The following is a 12500-nucleotide window of genomic DNA, read 5'->3' as shown; positions in this document are numbered from 1 at the left end:
ATAAAAAATAAAAAATAAAAAATGAAGAAATAAAATAAATCATTCACATAATGTGTATACATATATATATATATATATATATATATATATATATATATATATAAAATCTTTATTTTTTTAACACTTTTCAGTTATGTAAGTATTGGCTTGAAACAACTTGAAAAGTATTCTATACTCGATGAATATATATGCTTTTCTCTTAATGGTATTGTTAGAGGACCCTTTACCTATATGTCTAAAGAATATTATCAGAATTGTTATAATTTTTGTAAATTCGATGAACTTGATTTACAAAACGATGAATTACAATTAAGTGTTTATGTGCATGATGGTATTGTTTAGTTGCCTACCTCATGTACACTTTTTTTTTTTTTTTTTTTGTAACCATTATATAATTATATATAAATAAATATATATATATATGTGATATATAAACTTTATATACATATATTATATTTTATTTTATTTTTTTTATAAGTTTTAATATTTTTATTTTAAACTAATCTTCACAATAAAAAAATTTAAAAAATTTTTAAAATATAACATAATAGTTTTATAAATTACAAAAAAAAAAAAAAATAAAAAATAAAAGATCATATATATTTAACATTTCAAATATATATACATATATATATGTGTGTGTGCCCATTCTCTAGTATGTCATTTTTAATCAATAACCTTTTTTCTCTTTTTTGGACTTGGCTCTTCAAATAAATCAGAACTATTATCTGATGATTCTTGAAAAGATGAATTTTCCTCCTCTACACTGATAATATTTTTATTTGAAGGTGTATGTAAACTATCGAATTGAATTTCTTCTGCTTCTTGTGTAATATCATTTTGATGATCATTAATATAAAAAGAATTATCTCTTTGTTCACTTACATTTATTTTATCAGCTATGTGATAGGTTATTTCATTTACATCTCTTAATAATTCTTCATGCAAATTTTCTTGACTTTTTAACTTCATCATTTCTAAATTCATTTGTTTTCTTTTCTTTTCTTCATAGATTTTCTTTTGTATATTAACCTTCTTCATCTCATATAATTTCTTCTGCTTTAACATAGTTGGTAAGCTGGTTTCTATATATGGTTTGATTTTTTCTTCAAACTTTTTATATGTGGATATTAAATATTTCCTGCTAGCCAAAATTTCCAAGTTCTTTTTTTTTATCTCAATGATATAATCTCCTTCTTTGTAGTAATTATACTTTTCATCTAAAAAAAAATAAAATGAAAATGAAAAAAATATAATATAATATAATATATATATATGGACAAATTATATTTCTTCACTTTTATATATAATATGCATTACCTGATGATAATAAAGGAGCTGTTGTAGTAAAATGCTTAAGATATAATAATGTATATATTACTTGAAAAGAAAAATGTATTAATCCTTTCATAAAAAAAATATTTTTAAGATCTACATATTCGTAACTCAAATATTTGGATACACAAGAATCAATAATTATAATTAATGAATTTAATATTGAAATATCATATGGCCATTTCTTATAACATGCATATAATAAATTAATAGCGTCATCATATTTTTCAATAACATGTAAATAATTTGAATAACACAAATAAATTTTTTTATCGTTAAGTCCATATTTAATACTTAAATTAAAAAATAAATTTAATTTATTAAGAAATAATTTATTATTTGTTATATGATTATTTCTTATTAAATGATTAAACATAAGATAAATAATATTTTTTATACTTGATATATAATAAAAAGATAATTTTTCATAAGAATCAATTATTATTTGAAAGGATTCATAAGCTATATCATATTTATTATTTATATTTAATAAAACTGCAATTAAATTAGCTATAAAATAATTACTTTTCTTTTCTAATAATAGTTGTATTTTATTATATATTTCGTTTATCATAGAATTTTTTTCTTCTTTGCTTTTGCATTCTTTTAATTTATGAAACTTAATTATAGATATGAATGTATTAATTAAAATATGATCATTATTATGCATATTATTTATATTTACATTTACATTTATATTACTGTTCATATTTTTGTTCACATTTTTGTTCATATTTTTATTTTGTTCTTCTCTTTTTAATTTTTCCAATGTATATATACTATAATCATAATGTTTTCTTTTAAAATGCATATACGATTTTAATAAATGTAATTTTATAGAACTTGGATTTTTTTCTAATCCATTATCTATAATTTGTTTAGCTTTTAAAAAGTTTTTATTTTTTATATATATATTTGCTAATCTTATAAAAGCACTTTCATAATTTATATATATTTCTGTAAACATTTTATACATATTTATACTTATATATTTATATCCAACAATTTCTAATAACATTATGTTGTTAAAGCAAATTGTTATATATACCTTTTTTAGATAATTTATAAGATTTATATATCTTTCATTTTTCATGGTTTTATTATATATTTCATATGTATTTTTTTTTTTTTTATTTATTATATTATTTTGTATTTGAAATATACGATGATATCTGAATATATCTTTAATATATTTTAATTTTTTTATATTTTTTTTAAGCATTTGTTTACATTTTAATTCCGATTCATTTATTGAATTTTTAAGATTCTCATGAAAGTCTATGTTTTCATTTATGTGTATTTCATTTTTTTTCTTTTCATCATAACAATTTTGTTCTTCACTTTTTAAATCTTTATCAAGTATTTCATTTTTTCTTCGTTTATTATTATGACCATTAGTTGTATTATCACAATTACTTTTTCTCTTATTATTTTTATCATGGTAGATGTGGTTCTCTTCTTTAGATGTTCTTGAATTATATAATGTGTCTTTGTTTAAAAGATTGTTCCTATTACATAAGAATGGTTTGCCCTTACATAATATGACATATGTATAATATTTATGAAATCTTTTTATCTTACAAAATATTTCATCTTTTAATAATACTATCAATTCTAAACTTTTTTCCTTATAATTACAGTAAAACATAGATACAATATAATTATTAATTAATTCTAAGGATAATTTAGGAGATTTATTTTTTATAGTAAAAAAATATTTTACTTGATATATATTATCTAATAATTTAAAATACCTTTCAATATATTCATTACTATATTTTGTTATTAACAATTCATAAATTTTAGCTTTTAATAAAATTATATCTAAATTATTGTCAAATATTATTTCATTTTTATTAATAATTTCTATCATATTAAGTAACACGTTGTGTAGAACTTTTACATGTTCACTTTTATTGCTTTTACAGAATTTGTTATCTATATGATAACTTACATCATTAGTTGTTTGGTCATTCATATGGACATCAACATGGTTGCATATTATATTATTATGGATATCATTATTGTTAGTATCATTCTTATTCATATCATTCTTATTCATATCATTCTTATTCATATCATTCTTATTCATATCACTCTTATTCATATCATTCTTATACATATCACTCTTATTTTCCTTTTTTTTGATTTCTTTTTTTTTTATTGTCTCCTTATTTAATACATTATAATTCAAATATATATTCGATGTGTGCACAAAAAAATAAATATATAATTTAATGACATACGCATTTCTACACTTTTTATATAAATATATTAAATTATGTTTTGCCTTATTATATTTTTTTAAATGTATACAACATATTGTATAATAATATCTACTTATATTATTTTTATATATAAGAAAACTTTTATGATAATAAATTAAAGCTTTTTTCATATTTTGTAATATATGATAATATATACCAATTAAAAAATAATATTTACTTAAAGATTTTTTATTTATATAATTAAAATTTATTTTATGTTTTATTATTTTCAAAAGAAGTATTGCTCGATAATTTCCTTGAATTAACCATAATTCACATAAATCAAAATATAAATAAATTATATTATTATTTAAATATATATCTTTCCATTTTTTATTTTTTACAAATATATTTTCATTATTAACTGATTCGAGGGATTCATCATATTCATAAATATCATTTTTGTCTAATATATAAATATCACTACAATTTAATAACTGATTTAAGTTTTCTGAACATTTTAATATACCACCTTCTAAATAATTATAATAATAAAATAAAGTTAAATTTATTATATCTTTCATATGTACTTTTCTTAAATAATTTATAAAATTATTATTACTACTATTGGATATTGTTTGATATGTTTTTGAATTTTTTTCTACTTGTAAATTTTCTTCATGATATAATTGTTCTTTATATGTTATGTTATCTAATCTGGAACGTTCCTTGTAAAAATCAATACTTTTATAATCCCTATTCACATTATTATGAATAACATTTTGATATCCTCCTATTTTTATATCCATTTTGTTATACACATTATTTTGATTATGTTCCAAATTATTGTAATCATTTGTGGATATAAAATTATTGGAGTATTTTAAAAAATTAAACTCATCAATATATATAAAATCATTATGCTCTATTATTTTATTCACATAATTCATTAATAATAAGGAAGAGTTTGATATATATGCACATTTGTTATTATCAATTTTTATAGATGATGTAAAACAATATGAAGCCATTGAGAAATTTTTTTTTTTTAAATAACATATACCTATAATATATTTTAATATAGATTTTATATTATCTGATATATTCAACAAATTTTTTATTTCAATACATTTATATGTATTGTCTAAATTATTATCACAATTTTTTTTATTTGAATCATTCTCTATAACATTATCTTGTTCACTTTCTGTAGTTCCAAAAAAAAAGAATTTTTTTTTTTTTACTGTTTTTTTTTTCTCATCCTTTACATCTTTCACATCTTCTACATTATTATTTCTTATATTTGTATTATCTCCATTGTTATATTTATCAACATATTTAATTTTATAATCTTCTAATAATAAGTTCAAAAAATTTTGGAAATGGATAATTCGTATCAATACAAATGATGAAAATTGAATACAAGCTTCTAATTTATATATTAAACATAAGGCGAAAGATAAATATATAGAAGATATAAAATCAAAATTATTTTTTTTCAATAATAAAATAAAAATATTTATACTATCAATTAAATAATTTAAAGGATTCGTAAATTCATTATTATTTATAATAACATTTTCATTTGCATTTATTGAAGCATCTATTTTCTTTTTTATAACTGATGAAGAAGATATAAAATTATTAGTACCACATTTATTATCATATTTATTTAATAAATATAAATACATATTAATATTATATATTCCTTTAATCATAAGATATGATAAATAATCATATTTATTATAATAATTTTTATTATCATATTCTGAACTATTCAATGATTTATTTATATCTTTATTTTCATTATCAATCTCATTTTTCTCTTTTATTTTCTTCTCAATTTGATTTAGTAAATTTTCTAATTTTATTTTTAATTCATCTTCTTTATTCTCATTTTTTACATTTATTAATTTTTCTGAATTATATACTAACAATAATATATTAAATATCTTATTATTATAATCCTCAAAATATATATCTCCTTCTTTTATCAAGTCTAAAAATAATTTATAATAATTCTTTTCATATAAAATAAAACTTATTTGAATCCAACCATTCATACAAATCTTCTCATCTTTAAGAATACTTTTTATTATAATATAATTCTCGTCATTTATATCATCTTCATTTATACTTATAATTTTATTTCCTCCTTTAAGATATATCATACTTTTTATGAAAACAAAAGCACCACAAAAAAAAATAATAATAATAATAAATATAATAAATAAAATATAAATATATAATTACTTTTGTTCTATATATATATGATACATATATATATTTATTATTTGTTCATTTTGAAGGATGTATATAACAATATATAGATAAAAAAAGTAAATAAATAAATTAAATAATTAAGCATAACAAATACAAAATATATATATTTATTATTTGTTCATTTTGAAGGATGTATATAACAATATATAGATAAAAAAAGTAAATAAATAAATTAAATAATTAAGCATAACAAATACAAAATATATATAAAAAAAAAACCATGGAGAAAAGTAAGTATACTATTTTTATTATATTAGTTTTTTTTTCTCTTATACCTTTAATCATAAATAAATATATAAAAAATATATAAAATATATTAATATTTTATATGTTCAATATATATGTTTTTTTTATTTTGCATTTACACAAAACCATTTGGTAAAAATTTTATATACATATATATATAATATATATATATATATATTTATTTATATTTATTAATATATAAAATATATTTATGAAAAAACATAATAATATTTCTCCTCATAAATCATAGGCTTATATATATATTTAAAGTATATATGCGCAAATTTTATAAGTAATTAGAAGAAGAAAAAAGGGGGTAAAATTTATATGTATACTATTATATAATCTACAATTAAAATTATAAGCATTATTAGGATATCACAAAATATACATATTATATTATATTATATGTTCTATATATGTAATATAAATATATTATATATATAAATATAACAAATATTCAGTTATTATTTTATTATTTTTATTTATTATATTAAAAAAATTATCCTTTAATTTGAAACAAATTATTTTTAATTAGCCATAAGTTTTTTTTTTTTTTTTTGTTCATATTATAAAGAGTAGAAAAAAATAAAAATAAATAAATAAAACAAAAAAAACATAACATACGAAATATATGTATATTATATAAATAATATATAAAACAAAATTACATCTTTTTAATATATATTTATTTATTTATTTATATTTATAATATCATCATTAATACATAAATCATGCAAATGAAAAAAAAAAAAAAAAAAAAAACGTTTAATTATAAAATTTCTTAAATTTAATTTTCTTTAAATTATAATAAAATTCTTCCTTTTGCGAATCAGTCCAAATGTGTATATTTACATTTCTTTTTATTTCTTTAATTAAGTTGGGTTTATTAAAATTGGTCTTATTATTAATATCTTCATAGTTGGAAGACAATAAAAAAATATCCGGATTAACAGTTGATGATAAATTATAAATTTTTTCTTGTAGCTGCAAAAATTTTATATATAAATCAGCACCTTTGGAAAAATCTACATATACATTTTTATTATTTATAAAATGAAAGAATATTTTTGAATTTAAAAAAATATGTTTATATTTACTAAAATAATATATAATAGCATTATTATTTCGTCTTGTATGCATATATATTTTATTTTTATTTATAAAAATATTCATATATTGATAAAATATATCCATTCGATAGTTCAAGAAATTTATATATGCATCAGTATAATATTTATAAAATGAATAATGTTTAAACCATTGTATGTTCTTATTTATTTCGTTTATAATATGATTATATTTTAACAGTATATTTAAGTGCTTATTTCTCTTAATTAATTTCATACATTGTTTATCATAATCGTTATTAAAAAAATAAGATATGTACAATGTATTGGGATATATAACATTTTTTTGATTCTTTTTATTCAAATTAAATATTTTATTCTTTAACATAATACAATTATTATGTCTACTGTTTTTTAAATATGTATCATTACGTACATTATGTGTAGACTTAAAATTTTTAAAAGGTAAATCTAAAAAATATTTATTTTCTAAAAATATGCCTAAAGTGTTAATATAATTAAAATTTTCTCCTGGTAGCAAATTATTACAAAAAATTATATTTCGTTCATTCTGATTTATTTTATTATATATGTAATCCTTCACATCTTGTTGCGTATTGTTATTTATTAAATAAACATTTTGTATAATTTCATTTTTTTCACAACTACTCAAATAATTCAATTTCGGTAACAATATATAAACAAAGTAATGATAATAGAAGTAACTAATTTGGCTTGTTGAAAAATGAAGTACTAGGTTTTTTTTTTTTATTACTTTGTTTTGAATGATAACTCTTTTCTTATTTAAATAAAACGGCTTTTTCAAATCTCCAAATAAATTATTCTTATTTGTTCTCTTTTTAAAGAAATTATCTTTATTATAAAGATGTAAAATTATATAAGAAAATATTGTGCTGAAGTAATTTTCGGTACCTAAATATTCTTTATAAATTTTTATCATACTTGTAACTATTTTTCTTTTCCTAATTTAAGAAAATGATATAATAACACAACAGATTAATAGATAGATGCCTTACTTATATTATATTACTTCATTTTTTTATAGCAATATTTCATTTAGATATATATAATATTTTATTAAAATTAAAAAAATGATATCTACCAAAAAAAAAATAATAATAATAAAAAGTATATTGAAAAAATATATATATGAAATGAAATTAGTTTATAATAACTATACATATAATATATATAATATATATATATATATATATATATATATATATATATAACATATTGATTTATATATTTTTTATTTTATTTTATTTCATTTTATTTCATTTTATTTTATTATTATTATTTTTTTTTTTTTTTTTTACACACTATAGGGAAAAAAAAAATTATGAACGGTTCAGGTAAAATTTAGAAAAAATTAAATATATATGTAACGTATATTATAACATATATAAAATATATACAATTATTGTATATATTACAATTAAAATTTTTATTGATTAAATAAATTATGTATATATTTTTATCTTAAATTTTATGTTTAAAGCAGTTTGATTTGTTTTTATAATTCTTTGTTTTTATTTTTTTTTGTTCTTTTTTTCAGAATACATATATATATATATATATATATATGTATATTGTTTGTTCATTTTTATGGTATATTTATATGTATACTTGAATAAGATGAAATGTATATTTCTCAATGTCCTTTTTATTTGGTATTTTTTTTTTGTGTATGTGAAAAACATTAGCATCTTAAAATATGACAAGCCAAAGGTGTTATTTATACAAAATAATTTCGAACCTTTAAATAATAACATATTAAGGGTTCCTTTGAATATATTAAGAAAAAGAACAAATGTAGTAAAAAATAAAAAGAATATTGTACCATTTCAAATATTTTTATCATCAGAAAATGATGAAGGTTTATATTATGAATTAAATCCTGAAAATGTGGAAAAGGTTTTAAATTTAATCAGACCTAAATTACAAATAGATAACGGTGATGTAGAATTAGTAGATATAAAAAATAATGATTTATATATTAGATTGTTGGGAAATTGTGTTACTTGCAGTTCTAATAGTATAACTGTATCACATGTAATTAAGAAAACATTAAAAATGTATATAAGAAATGAACAGAATCAAGAACCTAACGTAATCATCACAAACTTTGATGAAATCAATGAACAAAATATTCAAAACTGCTTAAGTCAGTTGAAACCATACTTGGATTTTTTAAGTAAGAACATATCAAAGTAAAAATTATAAAAAAATAAGTACATTATATATATATATATATATATATATATATTAAATACGCATTATTCTTATTTATACATGTAATTATATCTGCATAGCTATGTACGAATTGATATTTATAATGTGTACAAAAAATTTTCAATATCTTCAATATTTTACATTTTATAATATTTTTTAGAAGTAGAAGTCATAATTAAAGAGTTGGTAAATAATAAGGAGAATATTAACAACTATGTTTGCTTGAAATTTCTAAATATAGAAAATTCAAGTGAAGACATAAATATACCACACAACGTCAAAAATGAAATAACAGAAAGATTAAAACAAAAGTTCCCCACATTAACTGTTAATTTTGAAAACTAAAATAATATATAGAAATTGCTTCTTTTTTTTTGGTGAATGGAAAAAAAAAAAAAAAAATACATACTTTTTTGTATATATATATATATATATATATATATATATATATTTATTTGTTTGTTTATTAATTTTTATGTATGCATATATTATGCAAATGTTATTATTTTTATTATTATATTATTTAATTGGTTTCATTTTTTTCTCATTTTTTTTGTTGTAAATTTTATTTATATATATTTATATTATAATTTATTATCTTTAAAAAACAAAAAAATAAAAGGATAAACAAAAAAAGAAAAAAAAATATATATACACAAAAAAAAAAAAAAAAAAAAAACAACATATATATATATATATATATATATTTATTTATTTATATGTATATACGTCAATATGGCAAAATTTCAAACACATATATTTCCCTCCATTTTGTAATATTTTAATTTTTTCAAATTGTTATATTTTCTGGTGGCCAAGTATGAAATTTAACTCTCTTATGTTTTAGATGTAATATATTTGAATCAAAATATTTTTCTTCATATAATTCTTTGGATTCAGTTTTAGTATTCGGATCTTGTTTGTGTTTAAATGTTTCTAAGATTTTGATTAGTTGTGCTTCTTTTTGATCTTCATTTAAAATATCCCAATAACATTTATGTATATTAACAACATTATAATTGAGTTTTTTAAATATACGATTTTTTAAAGATATTATACCACTTACAAGTGGTCTGTTTTGCCCAATTGGATGAAAGTAATCATATTCAATACATAAATTTAAAGGTTTATAAAAGTGAGAGGTAAAAAAACAATGCTGTTCATCTATTTTTCTACCCACAGATAAATTAATAAAGAAATTTTTTAACTGTAATTTATTTATAATATTTTCCATTTCAAGTTGCATTTTTTCAGATCCCTGATTTTGTGCCGTTATTAATATATTATCTAACCATTTTAAATGTAAATATTCCTGAATAAAATATGGTATACTTTCTTTTATTTGTATTTCATTTCCAGGTTTTTCAACATCACAACAATATAATGTCATATATAAAAAATATTGTACCCATCCACTTTCTGGTATATTTTCTTTTGTTATTGAATTACATGAATTTTTTAAAATTTCTGGTAAAAAGCTATTTTCTTTTGAAGGATATTCATACATATTATTTATAACCATAACAAATGATAATAAGGACCAACAAAAGTTGGTAGTATCTATTTTTCCTTCCTCTCTTCTTTCATATAAATTATTCAATATTTTTATTATTAAATTATAATTTCTAGATAAATAATTTTCACAACCAAATTGTACATTTTGATTTGTTAATCCCAAATATGATAAACAAAAACTTATCATGCATAATGTTGGGAACCTATATTTTTCTATATTCATTTCAATTATCTCTAAAATTGTCGGAAGAAGAAAATAACAACGATAATCTAAACAACACATTGCATAAAGTAATCTAGGACAATGTCTTGCTTTTATTTTCTCTTTTTTTTCTATTAAATCATATACTAGATATTTAAATAATTTCAATTCATGAATAGCTTCTTTGTCCTTTACACTCCAGAAGGAGTTGAACCCAAAGATATTGGCTAGCTGACAGAAGCATCGAATTAGCCAATTGTAATTAGGGTAATCTTCTTTTTCAATATAATCTTTATATAGCCTATTAAACAAAATAACACAATAAATAAATAAATAAATAAATATATATGTATGTATGTATGTATTTATGTATGTATTATATTTATGCTATGTTGTTATTAGGTTAAATGTGAACATATAACATTAAAATAAATAAATAAATAAATAAATAAATAAATAAATAAATAAATAAATAAGAAGGTATACCTTAATATAGATCTTGGATTCGAATAACACTTATCGAGCTTTTCAAAATATGAGGATACAAAATTTTCTGGTGGTACAAAATCAAATAAGTCTATTTTTTTCTTCTTATTTTTATCATAATATTCTTTAGTTAAATAAGTATTTTTTATTAAAGATTCTGTAGCTACATATTCCTTTCTATAATGAAATAAATTGTGATATCGTTTAATATTTTTCACAATTTTTATATACATTTTAAAAAAATAAAAATAATAATAAATATAAAAATATATAATATATATATATTATATTTTTTTATGTTCTTTTGTGGAATAAAAATTATGTGTTCTGAAATGCATAACATATTATTTGAATTTTAAGCCAAAATCCATTTTGAACTACTTTTTATATTTTAGAAAAAATTAAAAAAACAAAAACATAATAAAATATAATAAAATAAAATAAAACATTAACACTATAAAAAATTAAAAAAAGGAAAAAACATTTTAGTACATCTTCATAATATATATTCTGAATACTTATTTAAAAAATGTGTTGCAAATAAGTATATTTTTTTTATAAAAAAAAAAAAAAATATATGCTTAAGTTATCAGGAAAATCCATAGATCCAAAAAAACATATAAGAAATTAAACAAACTAAAACATAATAGTTATATATTATATATATATAATATAAATTATTATATTTTTCTATTATATTTTCTAATACAAACCAAAAAGAAAAAAAAAAAAAAAAAAAAAAAGAATACATACATAATAAATACATCCCTTTTTTTTTTTTTTTTTTTTATAGTATATACTAAGAATATGTACCATATGATAAAAACTTATATATATATGAGCTTCTTATTAAATATATATATATAAATATAATATATATTTTTTATATTTTTTTTAATT

The 12500-nt window shown here is 17.4% G+C and overlaps 5 protein-coding genes across 5 annotated transcripts in view; 2 read left to right on the top strand and 3 right to left on the bottom strand.

Moving 5' to 3' along the window:
- The window catches only part of PGSY75_0921700 (hypothetical protein), a gene marked incomplete at both ends in the record, with an annotated part of 2019 nt that extends 1677 nt beyond the window's left edge, over nucleotides 1–342 (top strand). Inside the window, one exon of the mRNA XM_018785624.1 lies at nucleotides 132–342. Coding sequence (XP_018641965.1) covers nucleotides 132–342 — 211 coding nt within the window. The remainder of the gene's footprint in view (nucleotides 1–131) is intronic.
- A 324-nt stretch (nucleotides 343–666) lies between these two features.
- Nucleotides 667–5713, bottom strand: PGSY75_0921600 (putative tetratricopeptide repeat family protein; the record flags this gene model as incomplete). Its single annotated transcript, XM_018785623.1, has 2 exons — nucleotides 667–1220; nucleotides 1321–5713. 2 exons carry the CDS (start codon nucleotides 5711–5713, stop codon nucleotides 667–669), a joined length of 4947 nt encoding a protein of 1648 aa, XP_018641964.1.
- A 1126-nt stretch (nucleotides 5714–6839) lies between these two features.
- Nucleotides 6840–8102, bottom strand: PGSY75_0921500 (hypothetical protein; the record flags this gene model as incomplete). The annotated part of the gene is made up of 1 exon (XM_018785622.1): nucleotides 6840–8102. The coding sequence occupies one exon, from the start codon at nucleotides 8100–8102 to the stop codon at nucleotides 6840–6842; it is 1263 nt and encodes a 420-aa protein (XP_018641963.1).
- A 698-nt stretch (nucleotides 8103–8800) lies between these two features.
- PGSY75_0921400 (putative NifU-like scaffold protein) lies at nucleotides 8801–9742 on the top strand (the record flags this gene model as incomplete). The annotated part of the gene is made up of 2 exons (XM_018785621.1): nucleotides 8801–9359; nucleotides 9558–9742. The coding sequence occupies 2 exons, from the start codon at nucleotides 8801–8803 to the stop codon at nucleotides 9740–9742; spliced, it is 744 nt and encodes a 247-aa protein (XP_018641962.1).
- A 445-nt stretch (nucleotides 9743–10187) lies between these two features.
- PGSY75_0921300 (hypothetical protein) lies at nucleotides 10188–11833 on the bottom strand (the record flags this gene model as incomplete). The annotated part of the gene is made up of 2 exons (XM_018785620.1): nucleotides 10188–11415; nucleotides 11601–11833. The coding sequence occupies 2 exons, from the start codon at nucleotides 11831–11833 to the stop codon at nucleotides 10188–10190; spliced, it is 1461 nt and encodes a 486-aa protein (XP_018641961.1).
- Nucleotides 11834–12500: the final 667 nt, after the last annotated feature.

This window comes from Plasmodium gaboni, chromosome 9 (assembly GCF_001602025.1).
Source record: "Plasmodium gaboni strain SY75 chromosome 9, whole genome shotgun sequence".
NCBI lineage: Eukaryota > Apicomplexa > Aconoidasida > Haemosporida > Plasmodiidae > Plasmodium > Plasmodium gaboni.
This window is presented reverse-complemented; position numbering and strand designations above follow the sequence as displayed.